The sequence below is a fragment of the Neovison vison genome, chromosome 2, assembly GCF_020171115.1.
Source record: "Neovison vison isolate M4711 chromosome 2, ASM_NN_V1, whole genome shotgun sequence".
In the NCBI taxonomy this organism is placed as follows: domain Eukaryota; kingdom Metazoa; phylum Chordata; class Mammalia; order Carnivora; family Mustelidae; genus Neogale; species Neogale vison.
The window spans coordinates 1,966,086-1,980,773 of NC_058092.1; the positions used below are offsets into that span (position 1 = coordinate 1,966,086).

Consider the following 14,688-nt stretch of genomic DNA (forward strand, 5'->3'; position numbering starts at 1 on the left):
GACCCCCATGCCTCTTTCCTTTCTGTCTCTGTCCCAGAAGCGGGACTTCGAGGGGCACACCGTTCCTATAGGGTTCACGGGCCTGGCTTTGCGGCTTGGCCCACATGCCGGGTACACAAACTGTGATCTGCTTCTGGACCCGCATGCCCCACCTGTAGACAGACCCTCCAGGGCCAGCCGGCATCACCCGGCATGGAGAGCACCACACGGGGCCCCACGGAGAGCCGGCGCTTCCAAGGTCGGAGGCCAAGCAGCCTGGGAGGCTCCCGGAGGAGGCAGCAGGCCAGCTGTGGGCAGTGGGGGCTCTGACGCTTCCCTCTCCTATCCGGTCACCTATCGGGTCAGGGCAGGCGTGTGTGGGGGGCTGCCACGGAGGGCCACTGCGGCCCAGAAGCCTGGCTTCCAGCTCCGAGGGAGCGGTTTCTGTGGGAAGCAGGAGCGGTAGGCCTGCCAGTGCCAAGGCGCAGCCACCAGGCGTGTGGCCCCGGGTCTCTGAGGACGCCCAGACCCCACAGAAGGCAGAAGGAACTCCCTTCAAGACAGGGCAAGCGGGTCTGGGCAATCCGGAACACGGCACTCGGGAGCGTGCTCACTTTCTTTATGTGAGGAGGCGCAGGGTCAGGGAGCTCCTGCTGAGGGTCCCAGCCCTGGGGGCCGCGCCCAGGGAGGACACGAGGGTAGCCGCATCGGCTGGGTCTCCTGCTGCAGCTGGCCTGTGCACAGCAGAGCCGCAGAGAAATGAGGCCTGGGCCCAAGCAAGGCCGGCAGGGCAGCCACTGTCTGCTGTCCCCCAGCCACCACCCGAGTCCGCGCCGACATGCTCCGTTTCAGCCACCGCCATCACTCAGACGTTTCCGAGCATGAGCTAAGCACCCCCAGTCCCGGGCTGTTTGGGTTCACGACTCCAGCAGCATCTCACTTGAGACATCACAGGCACCAGCGCCCCCCTGAGAGGGTGGGACAGGCACACAGAGAGAGGGTCGTGGAGCACAGAACAGGGGGGCTGGCAGGACAGGGAGGAGAACCCAGGAGGGCCCAGGAGTCACCCCTGCCGGGCTAAGCCCCCAACTCAGGCCCGGGGACAATCAGGCACCTGGCCCGGGGCAGCACGCGGGGGAGAAATCACTGGGTTGGGGGGGGGGAGGCAGCAAGCAGAGGGAGCCCAGGCTCCCACCCCTGTGCTATGCCGACCGACCGAGTCCTAACCTCCAGATGCTCCCAAGCTGTGTGCACGGGGAGCCAAGCCCCGTGTCATACCGCACACCCGGGCCACGGGTTCCCGGAAAGCTCATCGACACAGGTTTTTTCTTGGGCACTGGGCTGTGCAGCTCAGGGAGGGGCCGGCTTGGGTGTGGCCAGTGCCCAGAGCTGGTGGGAAGGGTTCCAGGCCCCTCGGGTCGCTTCAAAACCCAGCCGTGGAATCCACGTCCCAGCCCAGGCGCTCCCACCAATCAGGACCCCGCTCGGACCCACAGCAAAGCTGAGAGCCTGGCAGAAACAGGAGGTCCGGGGCACGTGTTCGTGGCCCTCTGAGATTCACAGGTGTACCCCTAGACTTGAACCCCCGATGTGAATGAACTCGGAGGCAGAGCTTTCGTGGAGAAACGTTTGGTTTTATGAGGTCATAAAGGTGCCGCCCTGATCCAGCAGAACCTGTGTCCTTATAAGAAGGGACGTGAGATCTCTGTATCTCTGCGTCTCTTTCTCCGCCACAGGAGGCCATGGGAAGAAGGGCCTCCAGGAAGGGGGACCCCCCTCCCAGCAGACCCACTGGCCGGCACCGTGATCTGGAACTTCCCACCTCCAGAGCGGCGAGAAAATAAATTTCTGTTCTTCAAGCTGCTCTGTGGCGGGACCTGTTACAGCGCCCTGAGCTGACAGACCCTCCCTCAGGGCCTTCCGGGACCCCCGGCTCCAGCCCGACGCAGGCGGCTTCCAGGAGCTGCAAGCCTGCCTCCCGCCAGCAGAGGCCGCCACCACCCAGGGGCCTGCGGGCACAGCGTCCACTCAGGAAGGCGCTGGGGCTACCTGAGCTGGAGGCAGGGACATGGGGGGGGGGGCCGTTCTGCCCGCGGCCCAGGGTCTCTGCGGCTGCAGGCACGGGGACAGCCCGGAGACCTGGGCACGGACTCGGACCCGGGGGCATCCCAGTGACTCGGAGGTGGAGTGGCAGGTGGGGCGGCGACCCTGTCCGGCCGGCCACCCGCGGGAGGGTGTTGCTGTCAGCAGCTCGCCGAGCCTGCCGGCCGGCTCTGCCACCACCTCCACACCCAGCCCCGTGGTTTCTGGGCAGGTTGGGGTGGCTCTGGTCCCCGCTGCCTTCACGGGGTTTGGTAATTATGGCCCTCGGACTGGCTTGGTTTCTAGGTCCCAAGAGCCTCCCACCACGTGTGGCCAGAGGCCACCCACAGGGTCCTTCCTTCTGGAAAGCCCTCTGTTGGGCACACGGCCAGCGTGGCGGGGCAGAAGGGGAGACTCACTCGGGCTCTGCCCACCCCATCCCTCCGGGCAGGGGTGGCCAGCTCCTCGGCTGTGTGCGTGCCATCCTGCTCCCCGCCCTCGGCCGGGGCTCCTGCACGGCAGGCGACCACGAGGAATTGCGGCTCTACAAGTGACCGCCCTCTCCCCGTGCCAGGGCTGGGCCAGCCTCGTCACAGACCACACCCCTACCAGCGGCCACCACTCTGGAGTCCGAGCCAGAGAGAGACAGCCACAGGGGCGGGGGGGGGGGCAGGACCCAGGCCGTGCCGACCGCCGGCCCACACCTCCCACCTCGGGGTAAAGCAAAGGTGTGACGCACAGGCTGTTCCTGCAGACCCCAACCAGGCTCCAGCCCTCCCCGCTGCACGGCCCCGGCTGCCCTTGCTTCCCTGCTGGGTGTCCTCGTCCAGCCCGGGCTCTGACCACTGCCCCTGGCTCCCCTGGGTTGGAGCAGGACCATCCGGACACCCCCGGGAGCTGGCAGGCTGATCGCTGGGCTCCTGGGCTTGAGCAAAGCCACAGCATCCCGGGGCGTCCCAGGGGCGGGGCTGCCCTTCCAGTGGCCCCAACCAGACCCACAGGCCCCTCAGGGCTGGGAAGGCGACTTCTAGCAGTCACAGCCTGCAGGGTTGGGGGTGTGGGGGCCACTGGAGAACGTTCTCAGAAAGGCACAATTCTGCGGGGATGGGGCTGGAGACAAGCCTGGAGATCTCCACCTTCCTGCTGCCTGGGGCCTCCAGCGGGGCCATGCGGCCTCCCTGGGGACTCCCCTCGCTGCCCCCTCACTGGGAGACACTCCGGCCTGGCAGGGAAAGAGACACTCCCAAGGCCCAGGGAAAGGCAGAGCTGGGGAGCCCCTCCCGCACGCCGTGGGCACCACAGGCCCATGGGACTCCTAGGAGAGGGAACCAGGACATCCAGTGACTGGTGAAGGGGTGGGGAGTGCATGCTGCCAGCACAGTTGGTGGGGGGCGGGAGTGGGGGAGGATGGAGAGCCCAGGTCTTCCAAGTGGTTGGCCCAGGATATCCCGCGGGCCCCACTACTAGAGAGTGATATCACAGGGACCCCCTGAGGTCCTACTTGCCTAAGGGGACGTGGAGAAGCAGCCACGTCCAAGAGCAGGATCCAGAAGGGACCACGGGACAGGTGACCGGGAGCCCAGCTGCCCAGGGGAAGTGGGCTTCCCAGGCCCAAGTGTTAAAGTGCCCAGCGGCGGCTCTCCATGGGTTCACAGGCTGGATCTCCGCGAGATGTCGCCGAGAAGCAAGAACGCCCTCCCTAAACACATCCCCTGATCCAGCACTTGCAGGCCCTAAGCCCCGAGTCGGGAAAGGAGAGAGGCCAGCTCCGTGCTCCGAGGGGGACGGCAGGGCAGACTAACATGAGGCCCTGCTCTTCGCAACCCCAGGCTGGAGGACACATCCCGAAGGCTCCCTGGCCATGGAGAGCCCCAGGATGCCAGATGCCAGGCCGCGTCCCCTTCTCTGGGGCCAGGCTAAGTGGGTGGCACTCCGGGGCTTCCCGCTGATGGCGAAGTCCTTCTTGCAAATTCTCTTTTTGAAGAATGAAAACCTTTTTGTGTTTTATTTCCATCAGACCTTCTAGAAAGGAGAGATGGGAGAAAGCTGTGCTTTTCCTGTCCTCTCCCTGCCTCGGAGGCAAGTTCCACAGTGTTTCAAGGCCCCCCTTGTGTGTTTCAAGGCCCCCACTCAAATGTGCCTTTGAGGACTTCCGACATCCCTCAGGACCCCATGATGGCATCAGAGGAACGACGGTCAGATTGCGGGGGGAGCTCCTTCTCCACCCCAACTTCCAGCTCTCGGTAATTCTTACTCCCAGCTGCTGGACGGGAGTGGGCGCCTGGGGCTGTTTTCCTGCAAAGTCCCAGGGGAGCTCCGGGCACCCCTCCCCCAGAAGAGGCTCCCAGCAGGCCCCAGGGGAGGGGTTCCAGAGCAGCTGTGCAGCTGGGCCCCGCTGGGGGCAGGGAGTTCCTATCCCAGTTCCTCCCGTGAGCATCCTGTAGCCGTAGGGTGGTCTGAGCTCCGAGGGTGCCCCGTAAACCTCAGTGAGAGGAGGCCCAGCTCCTCCCCGTGTCCTGTACCCTGAAATCCCAGAGGAGGGGGACAGGCCCTCAGAGTTTCCAGTAGCAGGAAGTCCAGCTCCCCCACCCAGAGCCCGCGGAGGGTCCAGCAATGCCCTCCACCAGGCCCCCACCTGGAAGCAGCTCGTCCCCACCTACCCACCCAAGGACACGCTGCAGCTGGGCAGGTCCCTCGGACGCCAAAAAGGTGCATTAGCGAGAAGATCAAACACTTTCCACTCTGCCTGCGAAGAAGCTCCCTGGAGAGGCCTGTCCCCTCCGGAAGTTTCTCAGCAAGGCCCAGGCCCCTCCAGAAAAGGCAGCTCCCAAGGGGACCAAGCCTGACACACCCACCCCAACTCCAGACCCCACCCCGCGGGGGACCCCGGGCCCCGGCCTGCACCCTGGCAGCGCGTCAGCTCCCGGGAGCTGCCGGTACAAAGAAGCCACCAAAAAGAGCCAGGCGCGTGCAGGTAAGCGGGGCACCGAGCGCGTCCTGCTGGGGGTTCCAGTCGAGAGGGGGGAGGCCCAACAACAGCCTTGCGGAAACCACTCCCAGCAACGGGGAGTCCACGGGGTGCCAGGAGGTGGGTGCCCGCTCCGAGAGAGCCGGGGCCGGCCGGGGAGCACGGCGTTGGGGCTGCCCGCCGAGCGGCCGTGAGGTCCCAGCAGCTTCCTGCCAGGCTGTGCAGACCACGTCCAGGAGCCCTGGCAGCAAACCCCGAGGAGATGTCTGAGTTAAGCCAATGCCGCAGACGGAGACCTCTGCTCCTGGAGCACAGGCAGGGAGGGCGCCCGGGAAGTGCTCCAGTGCAGCCGGGGTGGGCTGGGGGCCGGGGCAAGAACGAGGGGCGCCCCTCCAGGCCTCCCGCAGGCAGCAGCTGAAGGACACTCCGCGAGGCCACGACCTGTCCCTCCATGGCCCGGAAGGCACCCCTGCCCTTGCCTGCTATTCACCCAACACCAGCAGGCATTCCTGCCGTCAGGCACCTCAGGGAAGGCGTCACCAGCAGGTGGGGAGACCAGAGAGACGTGCGGGGTGTCCCAGCCCCAGGCCCCTCACAGGGGAGCCCCTAGCAGGGAGGGGACCGTGGGCACCCCCCAGGCCGAGCCCAGCCCACCATGGCCCGGGCCCCAGGGACACCCTTCTCCGGGATCTCCAGGGGCCTGGGGGAACCAGCAGGCTCCCAGAAGTCCCCTCCCCTAACCCCCAGCTGGGGGCAGCAACCCCCACTGGGTCTGTCTGGAAGCACATTACAACACTTCCCACATCTGTTTCCACTTCCCGCCCCGGAGAAACGGCGGAGCAGCTGCCTCCCACCCCGAGCGGCGCCCGGACATGTGAGAGTGTGTGTGCCCGGAGGGCCCCCCGGGGCTGGCGGGCCGCCCTGCCACATTGCAGCACAGCGTGCAGGGATGAGGCCGCTTGCAGCCTGCCAGGCCCACTCCGCATCTCCAGGGTGGAAGTGAGGGGTGTCCCGCACCAGCCCCCCGAGAATGACCATCACATGGCCTTGCAGTCACAGCAGCCCCGGGCCCTGGGCCCCTGTGTCCAGAGCCAGGCAGGAGAGGGATCAGGCGGGAGGGCAGCGAGCGGAGGGCTCAACACCAGACCCCGGCCCGCAGCCCCTCCATCCTCCACCTCAGCGGGCACCCGGCACCACCCCCCTCACCCCGGTAGCCCTCCATGCTTGCAGGGACAGCACGCTGTGGCCAGGGCCCCTCCAACAAGTCTACTCCCCAAAGACAAAGGCCCTGCAGAGGAACTGAGGGTCGGGGTCCTGCTTCTCAGCTCTCTCTTCCCGACCTGCCACAGCCCAACCCCCTAAGCTTCCCAAGGCCAGGGTGGGGGGACCAGGGCCCAGGAACCCCAGCTCTGCAGGCCAAGAGTGGCCTCATGCTGGCCCTGTCCCTGCCCTTACCAGCCACCCCCACCAAGCCAGCAACCAAGTCGCCCCCAGGTTTGGTCCCCAGGCCCTGGGCCCCTGCTGACCCAGCACCACAGCTTCGGCTGAGAGGGTCCTCCAGAGAGTGCTGGCCCAAGGGCTCCTCCCCAAGTCGAGAGAGGAACCCCAGGAACTTGGCCTCCGCACCCCAGGGTCACAGGGTCTGGCCTCGGCATGGGGGAGCCAGGCCCTGGGGACTCAGGAGGGCGCAGTGTCCCGCGACAGGCCAGCCAAAGCCCTGAGGGGCAGCACACACGCAGCAGGACAAGCCCCTGAGCAGGTCCAGGAGGATGGGGACCCCAGCCCCACCCCGGTGGGCCCAGCCAGGAGGGTGGGGGCACCACTGAGGCCAGGAACCCAGGCGGGGAGGTGGCACAGAGCCCGGGGTGGGGGTCAGCTGGACACTTACCCAAGCAGGTCCTGCCGTCCGCGTGGAGCCGGAACCCGGGCTTGCACTCGCAGAGGTAAGAGCCTGGTGTGTTCACGCATCTGTGCTGACAGCCACCGTTGTGCACTAGGCACTCATCCACGTCTGCACAGGGACACGGGCCGGGGGTCAGCCGCCCCAGGGACCCCGGTCCAGGCGCCCTCACAGTGGAACCCCGCTCAGGTGCCCGCGCTCCGAGCCCACGCTTGCCGGAGCAGAGTGGGGAGAAGGCAGGGCCCCTCCCTCACACCCGGCCAGCCCGCTTGGGGGGAAGAGCCGCCACCTCGGGGTGGCCAGAACGTGGGGAGCCCTGGGGGTCAGACACAACACAGGGAGCCGTGGTCTGGACAAGGCGGCGGCTGCAGAGGGCCCTGGGCTGGGGGTGGGGACTCCCGGCTTCTCGGGCCTTTTGAGACCGAACCTGGAGCTCGTCCTCTACCCCGAAGGTCCGGACCAGAAATACTCTCAGGACAGGGCCAGCTGCTTCTCTGGGACCCGTGAGCCCAAAAGGAAAAGCCAGTAATGCACGAGATGCCTTTGTTCAGGCTCTGGCTAGGGGAGAGGAGGCTTAACAGCATCCCCCCAAATTCACATCCACGCAGAGCCTCAGAACGTGACCTTCAGAGGCAGATGCAATTAGTTACCCACGCTGGATGGGGGGGGTACATCCAGCAACCAGGGTCCTCACAGGAGACACGCGGGGAGGCAGAGGTTGGGATGAGGTGGCCACAGCCTAGGAACCAGGTGGGGCCACAAGAGGCTGGAAGCATGAGAGAAGGAAGGGTCTCCCCTGGGGGTTTCGGAGGGAGCAGCCGGCACCTTGATGTTGAACTTCCAGCCTCCAAAACAGTCAGAGGATCAACATCTACTGTTGTATTTGTTTTGGTCCCAGGAAACTAACGTGGGTGATATCTGCCCGGGTCTCCCGGGGGCCTCCCCATGCCGGGGGACGGGAGACCACCGGCAACATCCCCAGGACAGGACGTCGTGGAGGTCCCAGACGCCGCTGCGAGAACACCTTCCATCCGAGACCACCAGCCAGCAGAGCAGCACCCATGCCCACAGCGCCCCAGGCCACGGAGAAAGTGCAAACCAGGAGTGGATGAGGCCAGCCCAATGGGGCCACCCCAGGAGCCCAGCCAAAAACTAGAGAAGCAGAAAGACCCTTCCCAGAGCCAGGGGCCTGCGGGCCTGCACCCCAGGAGGGTCATCTCCTCCTGCAGGAACGCAAAGACACAGGGAAATTGGGAGCTGCCCTTACCTCTCATCCCTCCCTCCAGAATTCCATCCACCAACCCGGGCCCCCGGAGAGGCTGGGCAGCGACGGAAGTGGTCAGAACAGGCTGCTGAGACACCCGTGTGCGCAGCTAACGCCAGGAGGGACACAACTGCGTGGGAGACCCGGAGACCGAGGGAGGGGGCTGCTGACCCGGAGACCGAGGGGGGGGCTGCTGCAGACACCGGGGCCCCCGGCACACCAGGCACAGGGCCGGAAGCCCATGCCGGGCCTCAGCCAGTCCGCATTTCTCAGACGCCAGCCTTCCCAACCACAAAAGCAGGGAGACAGACACACAGACGCTCCACTCCAGCATCGACAAGGCACCACTCCAGCCTCTGGTGTCCTCCCGGGAAAATGCTCAGCTTCCCTTCTCCTAAAATGCCAGCCATCTGAGGCCGCCTGTGAAGGGGGCCAAAAGGGGGGTACAGGGCGAGGCTCCCCCTGGCCATTCCCCGTGCCCACCCGCCAGCTTGTGCTTCCCACACACACGGGAGCCGTGCCACCGGCCCACGTGCAGAGAACAGACCTGGAGTCCCAGAAATGACAGCAAACCAACTCCAGGAGGCCAGGGCCTCTGCTGCGCACACAGGCGGGGTCAGTCCGAGGAGACCCCCAGGGCCGTGCCAAGCGCCTTGGGGAGAGGCCCAAAGACACGGGGAGGCTCTCTTCTGCCCACGGCAGCCCAGAGCTTTCTCAGGATGGACACGGGTGGCTCTCGGGAAGAAGCCTAAAGACAGAGGTCAAAGGGCCCCAGCAGATTCCCCAGGAGGGTGGGGGACAGAGGGACCCAGGGCCCTCTTATGGGAGAGTCAGCCGGGTGGCAAGTGGTTGGAAGGGAGGTGCGGGCAACCCCCCACGGGGGCTCAGAGAGGAGGTAAAGATGCGACCGTGGGGGATGTGGCCCCAGGCACATAGTAGGTGCTTAGCGAAACTTCAGGGAAGACATGCCAGGCATGTGTTGTCTGTGGGGTGGCGGGTGGACGGCAGCCTCAGTGTCCAGACCAACCCTGCCAGGGCGTCATTCCAGTGGCTGCTGTGCTCCTGATGTGACCCTGGGGCTGGAAGTGCAGTCGGGCAGGGACGCTGGTGGGCAGGGACGCAGGCGGGCAGGGACGCAGGTGGGCAGGGACGCTGGCCGGCAGGGACACTGGCTTCCGGGAACCCTGCTCTTGGCCGGCAGCTCATAATCCCGCTCGGCTCGCTCCAGACCCCAGCTGGGGGAGAGGCTGCTCGGACACTTGGCTGGGCGGCCACATCCTCCAGCAGCTCTGAGCAGGTCTGAGCAAGCCGTCTGGGACACGCGGGGAGCCCAGGACAACGTCAACCAGCCGTTTGGGCCACAAGGACAGCAAATGGACAGTCTCGGACAAAGCTCTCGGGGAGGCACAGGCAGGAGGCCGCCGTCGGCCAGCAGGGTCCCTGCAGCTGGGCCGCCCTGACGGCCGGGGCCTCCGGCCTGGCTCCCACCCCCACTCACGTGACCACTGTTCTTCAGGGCCCCCCGCTGCCCGCACAGGAACATTCAGACTCAAGTGTCCACACCAGCGGACAGAAAGCCGGCTCCTTGCTAAGACGCACAGGGCCACGTCTGCAAGCCATCTCCCACGGCGGCCCCGGTGGGAGGGGCTGGCACGCGGACGGCAGCCCCAAGCTCTCCAGTGGCCCCTGGACCTGCCCTCCCTGGTGATCGGCGACCCGGCCCCGGCGGGGACAGCGTCTGTGAGCCGTGGCCCGGCAAGCGCAATGATGCTCAGACACCACTTCCAGGGCCCCCGGGCACTGTCAGCCGCGCGGGCATTGGGACGCAGCAGGCAGCTCAAAGCTGAAGAGCCTGAGGCCTCCCCCTTCAGCCCTCTGGGCAAGGGAGGCCTGCAGAAGGGCAGCAGGGCACGCGGCCACCTGACCTCCCGCCGGGGCCCCTTCGTGGAGGAGACCGACTCTCAGGAAGCGATGCAGGACCCGCGTCCCTCACCGTGCCTGCCGGCTCCCGAGGCGGCCACGTGGGGGCCGCTGTCCTCCGCCAACTCCAGCCACCGGCAGATGCTGACCTGCGGCCGTGGCTGGGACTGAGAGCCACAGGCTCGGTGTCTTTAAGGACAGCGGGACCAGCCGAGTAACGGCCCCCAGAAGGGTCCGCAGTCTGACTCCTGGAGGCTTGCCAGCTCAAGGGACTTTGCAGGTGGCCCACAGTCATCACGAGGCCCTTAAAGGTGGGGACAGGACGATGGGGAGATACGGGGCCTCTGTCCAGCCCGGCCTCCTGCCCCCCGCCCCCCAGTGAGGTCCGCTGTGCTCTCTGGGAGCCAGATGCCCTCCCCAGGGCCTGTCCCGCGGGCCTGCTCTCTCCAGCTGACACTGGCCCTCACACGGTGCTTCCTGACACGGGACCCGGGCCCTGAGTCACCCCAAACTGGGCACTGACACCTCAGGAACTACAGAGAAGATATCCCTCTTGCAGACAGCACAGAGGGGGGCCTGGGTGTCCCCGACCCCAGGGGTTTCTGAAAGAGAGCTTGAAGGCCCTGAGCCTCCCAGGCTGAGCCGATGGAACCCGGGACCAGAGCCTGGAGCACAACCCCCAGCCCTGTGCAGCCTGAGGCCCAGCCGCCACGCGTCCGGGGCAGCTCACGCCCGCACAGGGAGCAGCCGGGGGCCCGGGGAGCAGCTGGTGCCTCCCCAGGCTGAGCTGTGTGGCTGGAGCTTCGGTGGCCTGCTGACGGAATCTGCCTCCCACCCTGGCACAGGGGGACACATCGCCGGGCCGACACCAGGCTGACTCCCCGGTCGTCCTTGGGCAGCCGGTCTCGATGCCGCGGGGAGCCCACAGAGGCGCCCCCATCCCGGGCCAGGGGCTCAGGCCGGTGGAGCAGACAGCGCCCTGCAGACAGGTGCTCTGCCCCGTCAGCCCCTTCCTCCAAAGCCTCACCCATGCTTCCCCGGGAAACCTGGGCCCTCTGGGACACCGCCAGGAAGGCCACGCACGTGGTTATCAAGTTCAGAATCCTGCTTGCCCCCACACATGCCCCAGGGTCCTCAAGCCCAGAGATATCACCCTATCATCCCCGGGCCCTCCTCTCCTCTCCACAAGGCCGCGCGGACCCGAGCTGGGCGGGAGCTCCCCAAAGCCCAGCCCCACACAGCCTCCCTCTGGAGGCTACACGGCCCGCTTACGGTCACCAGCAGGAGGGTGACAGCACCGGCCTGGCTGTGGCTGAGCCACCGAGTGGGAGGAGGGCTGCCCACCCCGTGGGGACCCAGCCTGACACCCAGCTGACATGGCCCAGAGGACAGCGGAGCAGGGCCAGTGCCGCCAAGAAGACCAGGTGCCCTGCACTGAGCCACACTCAGGGGCCAGGGCTGGTCTGGAGGGGAGGGGAGGGCCCACCTCCCGGTCCGAGGATGAGGGCCCCAACCTCTGAGGCGCTCCTGAGGGGAGGCCGGCCCAGGCGGGCACCAGATCTGAAGGGCAGGGAGAGGCAGGACAGACCCGGGCAAGGGAGTATCCGCTGTCCATGAGCTGCTGGGGTCTCGGGGCTCCCTGTGCAGCTCACCGGCGTGGCCACACACCCCAGGCTTGGGAAAGGAAATGGGAAGGATGGCACTTGCCACCACGGTACACGACCGCCAAGGGGCTCTAGGGACCCTGGAAGGGCAGACTTTGCTTAGGGACCCCACGGCTCTCCTTTGAAACTGTCTTCTTTCTTGACCCCCCAAACCCAGAGCTGCCAGTGCCGGGGCGGGGGGGGGGGGCAGGGGAGTCCCCCCACCCCATGCCACAGGCAAATGTAAGGGGCTGCTTCTCTTCCCTCCGGTCAAGAGACCGTTTGGCTGTCAGCAGACCCGCAGCCAGGTCAGGGGGGCACGGAAGGTCCGATGACTCAGGGAGGAAGGGCCCCGTCCCAGAGGAAGCGGCCGCCAGCGGCACTGCCCCCGCCCCGCTCCCTGCAGCCTCCGCGTTCTCAGCCTCCGCGCCGGCTTCAGAAAGAGGTGCAGAGGGGGCCCGCGGCGGAGCCCGGCGCCCCCACCCCGCGCAGAGTCCGCCCGGCGCCCACCTGGCCTCCGGTCCCCGGCGCTCACGGAGTAGCCGGCCTGGCCCAGGTGGCACGGCCAGCAGCCCCTCCAGAGGTAGCGGTAGTGCGTGCCCGCGACGCGCGCCAGGCCCCCCAGCAGCCCGAGGCACCAGAGCGCCGTCAGGGCCCCGCGGCCCGGGGACGCCCGCATGGCCGGCCGGCGAGCTGCGCGCACCCCAGCCGCCCCGCGCGCTCTGAACCCGGCGCCCCGCCCCGCGCCTTTTTGTTCTCGGCTTTCCCTCCGCCCCCCGCAGGTGAAGGCCAGATCCTCCAGGCGCTGGGGCCGCCCCCGCCCCGCCCCGCCCCGCCCCCGCGGGCCACGCCGGCCCCCCCTCCTCCGCCCCCGCGCACCGCCCCTCGCCCCGTGCATTCCGGCGCGCGCTCTCGAACCCGGACGCGGAGCCCCGCGCAGGCACACAGGCACCCTCCGGCGGACCCGCGGGAACACGTGCACAAACAGACCCACGTGTGCAGATGCGCACGTGACACACACAGCCCCCCCCCCCGCACAGACGTGTGCGAGCACATGCGTGCCCACGGACACATGCGTTCCCACACCTACAGGGAAGACACCCAGGCAGAAAAGAAGGCCACCCTGGAAATGCCACTGGGGGTTTCGGAGGGACAGTTAGGTGGGCCGGGGTCTGCCAAGTGTGAGGTGGGTGGGAGCCAGGCACCTGGGGAAGAGGTCTGCAGCCCCCAGCCCGCCAGCTCCCTGCACCGTCGTCGGGTCCTCCTCTGGCCGGGGGCTGACACCCAGAGGGAGTCCCTATACCCCTGCAGCAGGTGGGGGAGGGTCAGAGGGAAAATGGACACCCTATCAAGGGCAGCGAGCCCTAGGTGTCCTGCTACATGAGCCTCGAAGGCACATCCAACCCCCAGGGCCTTCGCTCGAGGGCACAACCTGAGGCTCGAGCTTAGTCCCCAGCAGGCAGCCTCCTAAGAACCTAGGCATACGGGCCTCATGAGCATCTGACCCTCAACCCCTGCCGGCCCCTGAGGTCTCACCCGGAGACCCTGCGTAGGACAGCCCGCCACCTCCTGGCCAAGGACTGGGCCAAGGCCCTGCGGTCCGGCACTCTGCGCAGCCCACCTATGGGCCAGGTCCAGGGAGAGAGGCATCACCTCGCCTCACCCAGTCCTGCCCCCGGTCCAGAGGCCGGCCCATCCCACTGGCTCCCTGCCTGCCAGGCGCCCGGCAGGGCAGAAACGGGCCTGCCTAGGGCCTGTCTAGGGCCTGCCTGCCTGTCTGCCGGCGCCTCCTGGGTGAGCCTCTCTCCTGTCCGCCGTCGGAACGGCCCACCAGCCCTTGAACTCGGAGGTCTCACCCTGGGAGCTCCCGTAAGTCTCCCGGATGGGCACGCCGTCGGATCGCCGTGCGGCGCCTTCCGCACGGGGCGGCACTTTGTCGCTGGGGTGTAAATCTCATTTCCCAACAGCTCACAAACCAGTGATCACGGGAAGCCAAGGGTCCCCTCATCCACGGCCACCAGTCAGGAGGCAGGGGTCAGGAGGCCGTGGAGACAAGCTCTGTGTCCCAGGGAAGGGCAGAGGGACACCATCGGGAGCTCTGACTCTGAGGTCCCCCTCACCGCTAGGCAGCAGGGCCTGGGGTACTCCCAGGTACAGCCCAGAAGAGCGCCCTTCTTAGGGACGCCCACGAGGGGTCCCTAAGTCCTAGGCAGCCCCCACCCTGAGGTCTCTCAGGACCAGGACCGTGGGAGGAGGAAGAGCCAGACAGGAAGCGGGGGGCACCGGCCTTGGTCTCCTCGTGTAGCCCCGCAAGTCCTGCCCACCCTGGCAAAGGGGTCTGCCTTGTCCTGTGTCCCAGGGCAGGGCCACAAGCCCCCATGGCCACTGAGCACGGGGGCTGCCCCTCGTCCTTGTAGAACACGCCAGCTTCTTGGTACAAAACAGAAGGGAGGAATCGCCTTAGTCCTTTTTATATGAATTTCACGTGTAAGTGGTTTTACTTGGATATGTGGCATTAAGTAAAATAGATCATTACTATCAATGTCCCTGATTTCTTAGTTTTTGTAGTGTTGCTTCGGGAGAACTTAAGACTACACACATGGCTCCCTGTGGGGCGGTGCTGGTCTCCCCGTGCCCAGCCCCCAGCTTGCTACCAAGGGGACAAACCCCTCTGTGCTCGTCTCCCCGTCTGTAACAAGGGAAGACCGTCCCAGGTTGCCGTGCGAGAGGAGGGGGAAAGCGGATGCAGAAAACGCGGCACTGAGAGTCCATAAGAATCAGCCCAAGCGCCTGGCCGGGTCTGCACACCGGATCCCTGCCCCTAGGCCAAGCAGCAAGACCCACGGCAGCGTCTAGAGCCGAGGGTCCTAGGGGTAGCGTCCTGGGACCCAGCCTCCCTGCTCCCTGGTGGATGAAGTCACAGCCCAGAAGG

General features: G+C 66.7%; 1 protein-coding gene across 4 annotated transcripts in view; it reads right to left on the minus strand.

Moving 5' to 3' along the window:
- MEGF6 (multiple EGF like domains 6) overlaps positions 1 to 12,450 on the minus strand; it is a 33,154-nt gene extending 20,704 nt beyond the window's left edge. For all 4 annotated transcript variants that reach the window (XM_044236976.1, XM_044236977.1, XM_044236978.1 and 1 more), the window contains exons 1-2: positions 12,267 to 12,450; positions 6,918 to 7,040 (exon numbers count right to left, since the gene is read on the minus strand). In XM_044236976.1, the coding sequence (XP_044092911.1) occupies positions 6,918 to 7,040; positions 12,267 to 12,435 (292 nt within the window). In that variant the 5' untranslated portion in view covers positions 12,436 to 12,450. The remainder of the gene's footprint in view (positions 1 to 6,917; positions 7,041 to 12,266) is intronic.
- Positions 12,451 to 14,688: the final 2,238 nt, after the last annotated feature.